Source organism: Bombyx mandarina, chromosome 11 (genome assembly GCF_030267445.1).
Source record: "Bombyx mandarina strain Sakado chromosome 11, ASM3026744v2".
In the NCBI taxonomy this organism is placed as follows: domain Eukaryota; kingdom Metazoa; phylum Arthropoda; class Insecta; order Lepidoptera; family Bombycidae; genus Bombyx; species Bombyx mandarina.
Genome location: NC_143218.1, coordinates 11,346,832 through 11,360,720, shown reverse-complemented (window position 1 = coordinate 11,360,720; position 13,889 = coordinate 11,346,832). Strand labels below are relative to the sequence as shown.

Below are 13,889 nucleotides of genomic sequence, written 5' to 3'. Positions count from 1 at the left end.
GGCATCTTTGTTATCTAATTTAAAATTATGCAACTAGCATTCCAGTTTAAGCAAAAATAGGTGTAATCCCTATTTACCCGAAAATTGCGGTTAATTGGGACGAAATGAGAAATTTCCTAGGGTTGGCACTACTTTTATTTTTATATATAGTTTTAATTTATTTATTTATTTAGTTGCACCAACAAAGTGATCATCAATAAAAAAAATTGAAAAACTGACAAAAGTACATGGCAGACATCACCTCAATTATAGGTGCAATCGACAGTGCTGATATTTCTATCTGGGTTAAGAGATTAGGTGTGTCGGTTATTCCATGGATTAATTAGATGAATACCCCCACTCTGAACAAATATTAAATATTTTATTATGTATTACTTAGACATTTTTGTCCACCTTGAGATTTTATTGATCTTGTTACATGTCTCTGCAAAATCGACTTACTTATATTAAATTGCTTATCTATTTCAAATAAAGACTTATTCCCAATTTCGCTTCGAATAAACCAGATTTTTACCAACAAATTTAAAAAATATTGTTATAACTACATAGACAACCCTACAAACCTGTACCTATTTATACTTAGGTCGTTTCCATTTCACGTATTTTCATCCCAATTGACCCCTTTTTCGTTGTTATTTGTACCTAAGACGTCCCCAATATCCCCAAAAACAACAGATTTTTACATGTATTTTTATTTAATCAAATACATTAAAAGCAATAACAACTGAGACTTACCTTTAATATATATGCTGGTTCAAACACTAAATAACGTTTATAAATCATAGTCGTCTTCTATTATTATCAAATAAATAAAAGAGAGCAAAGTTTCTAGCACTAAAATAATGACCACCACAGGAAGTTAATTTGAAACGCGATTTTTTATAAGTTAGCAGCTATTATCATGCATATTCAGAGTTGTTTTGTGAACTTTCAACATTCTACTATTAAACTACAAAAAATGGAAGATTTTGCAACGAATATAAAACTTATATTGAGCGTCGAAAGATTTTCCCGGTTTTTTCCCGATTCGCCTGTCAATCCCTAATCGCCCTATTTTACCGGTACTCAATATTTTGATTTTGTAAACAAAACTCTCTATGAACAGAACCATAGATTATACACTTAATATATGAACAGAACGTCCAAAAGAGTAGGTGTAGGTGGGCACTACGTGCGTCAGTCCTAGAAAATACACTATAGTTACAGATTTCAATTAAAATTAGAACCTGAATTTATTCTAAATTTCGAAAGTTTAATTGAAAATAATGAATATCTTGCCAAAAAAAAGGTAAGTTGAAACATTTCGACAAAGAGAGTATTATTAGTTGCTCAAACCTTGTCATTTTAAGTAGAACAAGCGACATTACGATCGGATAGATTACCAATCTTCGTCTGTGTACCTTACTCAGCTTCTCGTTTTCTTCTCGTATGCCAACTACTGAGGACATGCATGCATTGAGTAATTCTAATAGCACTGTGTTGGATGATATACTGGTCTATATCGATAGGAAAGCCTATTAAAACATAAATCTGAAGAAGCACTAGTGTCTAAATAAGCTAAAATGGGTTTAAGTTAAAGTTAAATTTGATCAAAACAGACTTATACTCTATATGACACTATAGGCGTTTCATCTGCCCAACTACAGCAATCCTGTGCATGTACCAATTTTTCTAATAGATTTACTTTCCACGTGTTTACGAATAAATAAATGACATCATGCAATTAAAAACCAAATCTGCAAAACCTTATAAATTGTCTATTTACTGGTAAAAAATAAATATGTGAGCCCAAATGAAAGTACAAAATGAAACTCACATTGTGATGTCTGTGCTCTCCGCTAGCCACTTAACACCAGGAGACCCATGTCCTCACTCTCCAGTCTGTGCCAGTAAATAAACAGCTTATTACATTATACGTTTTAAAAATATGATTAGGAAATATAATTTTAATGAAGTTAAAATAATATAGATAATTAATTAGTAAAATGTGAGAATGAATGATTAAAACTATTTTGAAAATATGAATGATTTTGATCTTAGTGGCCCAAGGGACTTATTAATATAGAGTTCTATATCCCTATATCCACACTATTTGACTTTATCTTTACTCTGTAGGTGGCATGTTCGGACTAAGGAAAATATTGCAAGGGTTAGAAAGGATGAAGCAGAAGCTGCAGAGAAGGAAAAACAAGAAAGAATAAGAACAGAAACTGCAGATAAAGAGTCAAGGCTCAATATACTAAAGCAAAAAAGCAAAGAGAGATTACTCAAATCAGGAATCCCACAAACAAATGTAGGAAAAAGTGAAGTTATAAATGAACATGTCAACTTATTTGCAAATCTTGAAGATGCTATTAAAACAACAAACAAAGAACACGATAAAGAGGTAAAGGCCAAACAAGAAGAATATGAAAAACAAATTGGCTATTTAACTTATCTTGGACAAGATACAAATGAAGCTTTAAAAAAGAAAAATTGGTATGATGTTCCACCAGAGGCTTCTAGATATTCACGCACCAATGACATAAAAGATACCTATAATAAGCTAGTTTTGAAAGATGAAGATGGAAAACCAAAAACAAATTGTGTGGAGATTAAAAATGGAGAAGTCGCTTGGAAACAGAAGCAACGACTAGATCCCATGAATCACATAAAAAGAAACAAAAGTTACAAACTTCAAAGTAACGAACCAAATACAAAGGTACATAAGAAAAACAAAAATCGTAATGATGAAAAGTGCCCAAAAATGAAACTACAAAAACTAAGAGAAGCTCGCCTTAAGAGAGAACAGCAGGAAAGGTGTAGAACAGAATTATTTCTAAAAAAATTAGGTGGGTTTGGTGAGAGTTCAACAGAAGAAAACAATGGAAAAAATAAACTGAACATTATTCCTAAATATAATTCTCAGTTTAACCCTGAATTGGCAAGACAGAATTATAAATGAAAACCATAATATTGAGAAATAAATTGTACCATTGCTAATAACTGGATTGAAATAGACAAAATATGGTGTAAGTTAGAATTACTTACACATACACAATAATTTAATATAATAATTTCGGAGTGAACCAAGAAAAGTTATTAACACTATCGTAATAAAGTGCTAAGTATCAAGTGTCTTTGCTGTTTGAAACAATTGAGCATGTTTAACCAAAACTAAAATCAATGTCATGAATTAAAATATTATTTAATAAAGTATTGCAATCAACACATAACCATAATATAAATAAATAGATATGATAATGTTTAACCACAAATATATAGCATGCCTTGGTTATTTAAATCAGTTTTTTTTCTATACTATACGCATCCTTGTGCATATTTTATGACAATGTACAGTAGAACCTTGCCTTGATAACGTAACAACCTCCATAAATTCATATAATTTTGTATTCCCTTCCTCTCGGAGTCCAAAACCTCTTTTACTTAAAATACGAAACCTCTAAAACTTAAACGAATAATTTGGGAATCGTACCTCCGTAACTCAAAGTTGTAACCACGACGACCTTTGTAACTTCAATCTTACCTATATCCATGAGTTATTTTAAATGAACGTGGTTCACTGTACGTTAGGACACGTTAACAGAAGAATAAATATACCGTGGTGCTGAGAGCGATGATATATCTATATATCATATTCATAACTATATATCATATTCGTCTATAGACGAAGATTTAAATGACGAGCCACAAGATCCACATACGATGTAAACTGTAAACACTACGATTTTTCCTAGATCAATGCTGTAACACAGTGGATGACATTTCCTCTTCTTTATTTAATATTGAAAATAAAATTAATTTAGAAAGTATGAATAGTTGGAACCAAAAAAGATTACTTTTTTATGTAGAAAATAAAGTACAATAAATGTATATTTAACCCTAAAATAAAGTATGTATGTACTCTTTAATTCCTAAACAAAGCTCATAAACGGGCTTCTGTAAGTAAAAATATAATTAACAAATAAAAACTCCTTTAACCCCTAATAAGTAAAAACCTCAATAACTCTAATTATTTAACGTTTCTCTTCAACTTATCGAGGTTCTACTGTACCTGCCCGCAGTGGCTTATAGGTCAATGTCCCTAACAAAACTTCCAATCTGGGAAAGTTTAGTGGTGGTAGGACCTCTTGCGAGTCCACACGGGTAGGTACCACCACCCCGCCTATTTCTACCGTGAAGCAGTAATGCGTTTCGGTTTGAAGGATGGGGTAGCCGTTGTAATTATACTGAGACTTTAGAATTTATATCTCAAGGTGGGTCGCGCATTTATGTTGTAGATGTCTCTGGGCTCCAGTAACCACTTAACACCAGATGAACTCGTCCACACATCTAAGCAATAAAAATAAAAGGTCTTATACATGCGTATGCTATTGGATTTGTAATAGTGTTTTTAATAGTAAACACTAGATTCGATTAAGTTACTCTTTTTCTAAGGATATATACATCCTCGACCTTGCCATCAATATTTTCCCACCCTCCCACACACACATATTATATTACATATAGTAAAATATTTCTATCACTACATTTAAATTCCATGTTGATTTAACAAAAAAGAGGTTTAATGGAATTTTAATTTTTCGATTAAAATAACAAAAAAAGTAACAGTAGGAAAATTGTTTATTATTTCGATAACTTTGTTTGTTATGACAAGATAACTTTTACATACATTGATAGGCACTATACATCGACGGTAAACAGTCGACGTTTCCCTAAACACGTCATTTCGGATCCTCCTGATCCACTAACGGTGCTTTTAGGTACCTCAAGCACCGGTCACCGTCCAGGGTTCTACGAGTAAACTAACCCATAGACACAGCCCACTGAGTTTCTGGCGGGTCTTCTCAGTCGGTCGTGTTTCCGATCCGATGGTAGGTTCTGCGGAGCACTGCTCTTGCTAGGGCCAGTGTTAGCAACACCTGCTAGTTTGAGGCCCGAGAACTCACTTACACGCTAGGGTAAAGGGCAGCCCTCAAGACTATCAGCATAGGTATGGAAAAAAAACAGTTGACTTGAGCCATAGATCTCCTTCGGATGCGCTCGGGCAGCTGTTAGCAAATCCCACCCCTCCTAGCTTTTGCACGCCCAAGGTGAAACTAGAAAGACCCTGGGCCACCAGTAATACCTCATTCATAAAAATAAATATTCTTCAACTGATCTTGTTTATTACAAAACAAATGTAAATATTACTGACTGCACTATTTTTATTCCTATTTTGTGGACGTGCGTGTAAAAAGCATCAACGGTAGTTTATTTTCCATTTTTTCAAAAGGATAATTGAAAGTTTCACAGAATAGTTCTAAAACTCGAACTACATTGGGTTGACCCTCGTTAGGCGATTCGGTGCGCTTTGATCTGTAAATATAAATCGATTCATTACAGAATCATGTAAGAGACTCACCAAATCAAATTGATTGACATATTTTCTTAATTTTAGACTTTATATTTTTATGCGTTTGATTCTTTTAACACGATATTATTCCTGTCACGTGGAAGTCATTCGTGAATACATGATAATACATATTTCCCAAGAATAATTTTATTGTTGTCTGCCTGCGGGATTTGGAAACACCGACAAATTGTATCATCGCTTGATACGATTACACCAGAGCTCTTATTTTTTAGGCCACGATCAAAGCACATTAGGCAATATTATTGTACTTATGTAAAAAAATCAAAATATCTCTCACCTTGCATAACTGCAAAGAAAATCAATGAACAAATTTAAGTTGCTAGTTTTTGATTGGCGCAGAACTGTGTATATACCCACCAACAATGGATACCCGTCTATATTTTCTCCCGATTTGCGCATTATTAGGTCACCTGAAAATTTTTATACGTAGGTAGGTAGATTATCTAAATTATTAATTGCCTACGTTTGGATGTTAGGGAAACGAATCACGCCAAAATTTCGTAACGCATTTGTATAAAATTTCACGAAAAGATAATTTTTGGCGTGAAAATGAAAATACTGGCAACGCCGTATATTTAAAGACTGTAATCAATATGATAATGTGTTCGTTGGTTCGTTATTTTAGGTAAGGACGGATCTACAAGTCGTCCGGTAATTTTTGGACCAGAGAGTAACGCAAGCAACTGTTTATCGCGGGAAAAAGCATTTTTTTCTTTCTTTCTGAATTACAAATTTGAAACTAATTAAACTACGGGGGACGCGCCCAAATATGGATGTCAGTTTCTCCAATTCCCCAAGTAAGTCTGGCCCTATGTATCTATGTGGGGGACAAAGTTTCATTAAAAAAATCACGAAAGTTAAATTCATGTCTATTGATGTGGAATAGAATTTCAACCACATTCAACAATAGCGCCTATTATTTTGGAAATACTTCACACCGAACCCCTGGTGTTCTATAAGTGGCATCATTAATTATTGAATTAAGAACTATAATACCGTACTAAGTAAGTTGTAAAGTCACGATTAAGAGGCGACAAAATTTCTAAATTAGTCAAAAAAAATATGCAAACCTGTTGTTTGACACAGCTGGAGCTTTGGTAAGTTGGCTATAAGAAGTAAAGCTGTGATCTTTCCTAGATCTGGAATCAGAAACTCTTGGCCAGTTCTGACGTATATTTTGTCGAATGGTTCTGAAATTCCACTTCGTACTAAATGTTCTTCTAAATGTTGAAGTAGCTTTGTTGACAGCTTTGGTTTAGAAGCTAAGCTTGCTGTAGCTTTCAATTCGTTTAACAACGATCTGAAAATTCAGTTATCTTTAACGACATATAGGTGTTTTTAATTATTGTGACCTTACAAGAATATATTTGCCTGGCTATTGTGGGAAGATATGTGTACGCGCCCCGATCACCTGGGACTGCTATTAAATTCTCGTTATTCGGCTTTATTATCCGTGTCTACTTTACTAACTTACTCTCATCACTACATAGTATAAAACAAAGTCGCTTTCTCTGTCCCTATATCTGTCTGTCCCTATGTATGCTTAAATCTTTAAAACTACGCAACGGATTTTGATGCGGTTTTTTATAGATAGAGTGATTGAAGAGGAAGGTTTATATGTATAATAACATCCATTAAATAGTGGAGAAATTAATAATAAATTACACTTTCCGAAGCGAAGCGAGGGCGGGTCGCTAGTATATAATATTCTCGGATAAACTCATTAAGTGTACCACCACCACTTCTAACTTTTCAACTATGTTGCTGATTTTTTACGTAGTATAGTTTCCGTTGGTATGTCCTATAAACTTAGTAGGCATGACATAGACTAGAGGACTGCGCACTATGTGGATAATCACATAGATACCGGTTTATTTACAGCAGATACTTACTCGTTTAAGGTCCTCAATGACGACTCTAGGTGCGCTGAATCAAATTTACAACTCGTGTTCAATTGGTAAAGAATCTGTTTCCTCAAAATTTGTAAGGTACCGATAAGTACAATTACATCGGACAGCTGTTGAATGGCTTTCGTCCCTTTATTCATCATTTGTTCCATTTCTTTGGCATCAAAACTACTGCTCAAGACAGTGATCTTGTCATGATTATTTTTGATTATCCCTTGAACGTTCTGCAGTTGGTTTTTAATCATGAAACCGTACAACGTATCTAAGCCGTGAAGGCCTACAACACCGATTGCTTCATTTAATTTGGCAAATGTCTTAGTATTGACAGTTTCGGTTTGAGTCTTCCCATCAAACCACGCTGCGCACACGCTTACGTAAATAGATACTCTAAAACACAATAACTTATTTGATTATCCGCAATTATTGCCAATACAGTCAACCTTGTATTTTTATAGCTTACCGTGCGTCTGTTAGCTGTACTATTTGTCTAGCCAAACTTCCCATGAAACCTGCCGAAGGACTATATAGTGCTACTCCTTTTCGAAGGCTTATTTCTTTTGAAACGTTCTCGTTTATAATGGCAGAGACCTACACAGCGTAAAATAATTTAATTTTTTGTTTCAATAACAAACCTTTTACCGAATTAATTAGCAAAACGAAATAAGATAATTTTAAACAAACTTCATGTCAAAGAAAGAGGAAGTTCATAATTCAACACGAATCGTTTTAACAACGCTATCATGTCAGAATAATCGTTATTTCCTTGTTTTAAGTTAATCCTCTTAGATTAAACTGCATCAAGAATGAACTTCGCTGGGAAACAAACCCACGAAGGCTACAGAGTTAAGTTTACTTTGGCCTACCGTCTAAAAGGTTTTAATTTTAATAAAAAGCTAAGAAATGACCAGTGAATTCTTGGTTCTGAATGTTAAATTAGTTTCCCTAGAAGATTTTGATTTCAGACAGAAATTCTTCGTCTTTATTAACGCGGTCATAACAATCGGGTTATCACCGATCAACCCTCTTCATTCTAGTATCACAAGAATATTACATAAAGACTGTCGGGAAAATGAGAAATTAATAGGTATTTAATTGGAGAATATTCGGTTCCAAATTTAAATGCAATTATTGTTTCTTTTTATTGTAAAAGTTTTAAAGACTAATAAACAAAGTTTATGCGCGCTTAAGGAAAAATTTGATTAACGCATTAAACATTTTGGTCCAAATGCGGTTTTTTCTCCATTTTTTTTTTAATATGATACAAATCGATTTCTACCTGTTTTTGCCATATTCGTAACCCATGAATGTTTATATAATCTTGAATGTATTCTAAGGATCTTTTGTATCCATCCATACTTTCGGCGAGTTTTTGTAATCGAGTTAATAGGTTATTCGCTGTAAGTTGTAGTTTTTTTCCTTGAGGCTCTAAGAACTCTTCAAATTTACTACTGATATGTCGGTCTAGCTCCTTTAGCAATCCTTCTTCTAATAATTCTGCTGGATCTACTCGTATAACACCCACTAAAGTAGACCTCATATCCAAAATCCCTAGGAAAATGAAGAAATGTTAACTTGAAAAAGTATTCAATAAATTTACACTATTGTAAAGTGCACAAACCAGTTGTAAATGTTGATGCGGTATGTGTTAATTTCGCTACCTCCATCCTATGTTCCAATTGTGCAAACTCTCTCAATTTCTCTTTGTCTAATTTCGTAGGAACTTCTTTTATAGTCCAAGTTTGCAAATCTATAATTTTTTTTACTATTGAAAAAACCATTTCCGGAATGACTTGTAATACTTTTTGTATGTACTTAATTAGTTCGTTACTGTAATATTGGGAAACAGATACAAGATCTTCGCTGTGAGATTGATTGATTCGTAGCAATGGAATTTCCATAGCACTTGCCAGTTTAAGGAACAGCGCTCTTAATCTACTTGTCACTGTTGGATTCTCTTTGATGCTGTCTTGCATGAATTTTGTATAAAGGTCTATTGTACACCATGCGTAACTGACATCGGCAACTGTTTCTAAAGTCACCAAATAATCCTCCTTGAGAGAAGCTGTCCGCAATAAATTCTTGAGTGCATCTTTACTGTCTGTTAAAAATTGAACGATTGTGGAAGTACTTTTAATGCCATGAAATTCCTCGACTTCATCTAATGCCTGTAGAAGTTGGGTAACTTTTTTAATCGATTTTGTTGTGATCGGCTCCCCAAGAGAAGCAACCTGCTTAGAAATATTTTCGAACCAAAGTTTAAGTTGATCATTTTGAGGTATTTTTGTTAAGGATTTTACTCCGGAGAATAATTCGGAAAGGCTACTCAGAGCTTCAACTGCTTGAGTTTTGTTTGAATTCCACGCTTCATTTTTATTTTCAAGTAATTTATTTAAGCTTTCTCTGACTTTCAGTTCTAGTTCTGCAGTGCTTATTAAAAGCTCCAATAATTTTAATGGTTCATAGCCTGATTCTTTTGTGACGGTTTCCTTCAACTGTTTGCTTTTTTTATTGTTTTCAAAAAATATTGCATCACTACTGTGTAATAGTAACCATCTAATTATTAGATTTGAATTGAGAAGCAAATTCAGAATTTTATTTATATTGTCTAATACAAAATCGTCGTTCAATGTTCCTTCTTTCAATAAATGATGTGTTTTATTTATGACTATAGACACATAGCTAGTTCTCTTTGAAAAAATTTCTTTGATCGTTCTTGTATTGCAGGTTACGGCAAGTGCTGATCTAGCAGCTTTAAAGTTATCCCAATAATCTACTATATTTATGGTGACACCCATATAAACAGGTAACACCCAATTGCTCGGAAAGAATTTGTCTACAATTTCTCGCATTTTTGAAGTATCTGTATGGAGGTAATGTGGAGCAAAAAACAAACATATAAAAAGCATGCTGGCTTGTGAAGCTAGCGCGGGAGCTTGATGTTCGGATAAGGTATAAACTGCCAGCTGATTGTAAATGTCATCAGATCTTAGCTTGCCCAAAACTTTCTCTATGAAGTCATGTCTAATATTAACTCGGCTGAAAACAATTTTAAATGTGTTGATTTATTATTTTATTTAAAATTAGTATACTACCAATTTATACTTATTATTATTAGTACAGATTGCAAATGTTTATCGAATATTACCTAAAATACTCGACAGGATATTCTGCGGGTCTTTTTCCGTTCTGTTGATCATAACCAGTATCTCTTAACAACTTGCAAACATCATCAATATTAGACTGAGATTGACTTGTGCTGTAGCGATAAAATGCGACAAGAAGTCTCTCTCTCATTGGGCCAGGAATAAACAGGTCACATAATAAAAGCATGGCCCCATACAAATATAATGATTCACACTGGAAAAAAAATCAGTCTTTAACAATTTTGTAAAGGTAGTTGTGTATTGACAGATGCCAGATTCTCGCTTATGATATTTTCAAGATATGCTTGCACATATACATTTTACGAACCACAACATTTGAGCAGTCGATTTACTGAGCAATTTCACCCACTCGGTGGAAGATCTTCCCTTTGTTGTTCAATCCTCCAAATGATGAAGATAGTATGAATAAGATTAACATTTTTTTTTATAATTTCCAAGTCTTATATTTGAAAATAATCGTCGACGATAACACCATAAGAAGTTATAAGAAAAATGAGAATGTTTAGATTAAAAAGTAAACAATAAAAAATGTGAATAAGTACATGAAGATGAGATAAAACAACAACTATATTCCGCAGAGCGTGGGCATTATGTGGCCTATTTTTCTGGGTTAGGGGCTGAACCCCCAACGAGGTCTCCACCCCGGGTATGTGGGATGGGACGTTCCGCAAATCTCGGGTACGACTCCCCTGCCCTCTCGACGAAACGTCCTATCTCCCAAGGTCAGAACTTGTGCGGGGTAAGGGGGTTATTGCGGTCAACACTGCAACCAGACGCGCAGCTCACCCCAAGGACGCTCGGCTAACAGAGCGTTCGAAGCGAAACGTACGTCTGAACGTCTCAGTACGGCGGCCTGTCAGGCCTCCCAAGCCCACTTCGATAAAACGGCACGACACGTCGTTTCGGATCCTTCCGATCTACTAGCGGTGCTTTTAGGTACCTCAAGCACCGGTCATCGCTCTCGTCGAACCTGTCGCTTGCGACAAAGGGCTCGACGAGTAAATTAACCCACAGACACAGCCCACTGAGTTTCTCGCCGGATCTTCTCAGTGGGTCGCGTTTCCGATCCGGTGGTAGATTCTGCGAAGCACGGCTCTTGCTGGGGTTCTTGTTAGCAACGTCGTCATGTTTGAGCCCCGTGAGCTCACCTACTAGTTAAGGTTACGCTGAAATAGCCTCTCAAGGCTATCAGCTTAGGTAGAAAAAAAAACCTCCCAAGCGATACCACTGTTGTTCCGGGATACCCCCAGGGCCGGAACCAACCTGTCGGGTCGACGGTCAAAGACGACCTTGGCCGCCGCCACGACATGCCATTATCCCGATACCTGCGCGCTAGAGTGACGGTAGCCTGCTGCGCAGTCTGGAGCTCCTCAGGTCGCCTCGTGACCAACATACGCGAAATAAATAAATGTTTACATAGTATATTTTTATTCAGAGGTCCGAATGCACACAAGGTAGAGCTTTCATTTGGTTTCTGAAAACACACTGGGAAAGCAAAACAAAAATTTTTGGATTTATTTCAGATTCAGGCGTCAATGTATGCTAACAAAGCTTAAACATATATTTGCATGAAAATTTGATCCTTGAAGTTATTTTGTTACATGAGTTCCACAATTGTCTTCAGGAACATAAGTTGATTCTAAAATCCACCGCTTAGGGTCTATTCTGGTGCTTGTGTGCTATGACACATCACTCAGTCACCCTTAAAATTGATGTTATGCATTTTTTATTTCCATATTTTGCAAGATGAATGGATGGAGAGTTAGAAGGCAGGCCAAATGTCAATAAATAAAGGAATTGACAATCTGTTTAAATATTTTAAATCCCAGTTCATTAATTAGGCCAGTTCAAAAACAGATGAGATTGATTTGTGTAGTTTTGTGTTTAAGAACCACATACTTTATATCAAAACTAATAATACGACTTACCAATAGTTGTTTTCCTTCAATGTCTTTGATAACAGTTTCCATGTTTTGTTGGATGAACGCTTCATCTTGCAATTGATCTATGAATACATTCAGATCAATAATATATTGATATATGTTTTCAAATAGAAAATAAAAACGTGTAATTATTTCCAGATAGTTTTCCTTTAAATCATCATCTAAATCTTGCAGTTTCTGAAAACAGTATCTTTCAGCAACGTTATAATTTAACAATTTAACAATTATCCTTAACTTATTATGTTTACTTTAAATAACAATAGTCAATTGCTACTTCCTGATCACATTTTTACTTATTAACAGTACGATTCTGCTTAATGCTGGGCATATGTTTCATTAAAGTAGAGCTTAGGGAAGCCTAATGCTATGTGCAATTTCAGGGAATTCTACAATTCAAATAAATGAGTGTTACTCAAACCTAAAAAGGGTTAAGCAGGCTCTTATTGTATATTTGATTAAAAATAGTACATTGAGCCTCACACAAAGGACAAAAGTCTGCTGTTTTATCTTGAAAAATATATAATGATTTCTTTGAATAATACTTACAGAATTCACATTAATCTTAGCTTCATGGGCATCAGATATTCTAAAATAACTGAAATCCAATATCACATCTTGGTACTTTTGTTGTATATCTCTACTTTCCAATCTGTAATAGCCAGGGAAAAAAACGGTTTCAAAACAAAGAAACATTTTAAATAAGTGTTATAAATATTATATAAAGGGGTGAAAGGCTTATTTGTTTAAGCGACATCTTTGAAATTTTATAGGAGAGCTATTTATAGTTTAAAATTTGGAAAAAACATCAAGTAAAAAAACTTCTTCAGATATTTGAATGTTGTAAACATAACTGAAGTTTGTTTAAACATATTGAATTGTTATAAGATAAAAATCGCCTATAGCCTACCACCCCTCGATATATAACATTACATTACATGTGTAGATTGCAAGATTCCATTGCCTAATAAATTCATTTTGAAAATAGGGCTAATCTTTGAACAATTTGATAGACAACGACACAAGTATTACGTACCTACCAATTACTGGTGTTAAGACGAGTAGGAATCACCATCCTACCTATATATTATTATGCCATAAAGCAACTGTGTGTTTCGTATTGAAGAGAGAAACGGTCGTTCTACTATATTTAAATGGGCCACGAGCTCATTAAGCAATCTATACATTAATAATAATAAACTATTAAAATACTCACAAGTAAACTTTTGGATTATGATCTTTGAGTCTAAGTATTTCCGCAATTATAGCATTGCCATGAGAAATTAATTTGAGAAGGTTTTGAGAACAAAGGTTGTCTTCGGACATAAACAGTTTCATATTTAATTTAGGTATATACCGTATTTGATAAACACAATCACAAGAATTATTCTTTCTATACCTACCTGGTCTACCTTACATACCTTTACTTTTCAATTGGAAAGGCAAATGTATCATACCATAC

The 13,889-nt window shown here is 34.5% G+C and overlaps 2 protein-coding genes across 3 annotated transcripts; one reads left to right on the top strand and one right to left on the bottom strand.

Moving 5' to 3' along the window:
- Positions 1-1,103: 1,103 nt before the first annotated feature.
- LOC114251663 (leukocyte receptor cluster member 1 homolog) lies at positions 1,104-3,283 on the top strand. The gene is made up of 2 exons (XM_089731486.1): positions 1,104-1,288; positions 2,116-3,283. The coding sequence occupies exons 1-2, from the start codon at positions 1,266-1,268 to the stop codon at positions 2,942-2,944; spliced, it is 852 nt and encodes a 283-aa protein (XP_089587612.1). The 5' UTR covers positions 1,104-1,265; the 3' UTR covers positions 2,945-3,283.
- Positions 3,284-4,605: 1,322 nt separating this feature from the next.
- On the bottom strand, positions 4,606-13,850 carry Strump (WASH complex subunit strump). 2 transcript variants are annotated; one of them, XM_089731484.1, is made up of 11 exons: positions 13,644-13,850; positions 12,977-13,079; positions 12,416-12,607; positions 10,469-10,680; positions 8,942-10,359; positions 8,600-8,871; positions 7,784-7,911; positions 7,309-7,710; positions 6,487-6,716; positions 5,694-5,826; positions 4,606-5,358 (listed from the first exon to the last, which is right to left on the bottom strand). In XM_089731484.1, exons 1-11 carry the CDS (start codon positions 13,763-13,765, stop codon positions 5,214-5,216), a joined length of 3,357 nt encoding a protein of 1,118 aa, XP_089587610.1. In that variant the 5' UTR covers positions 13,766-13,850; the 3' UTR covers positions 4,606-5,213. The 2 variants fall into 2 exon arrangements, with proteins under 2 accessions (XP_089587610.1, XP_089587611.1); XM_089731485.1 differs by having other exon boundaries at positions 12,416-12,492; positions 13,644-13,846.
- Between the last annotated feature and the right edge of the window lie 39 nt (positions 13,851-13,889).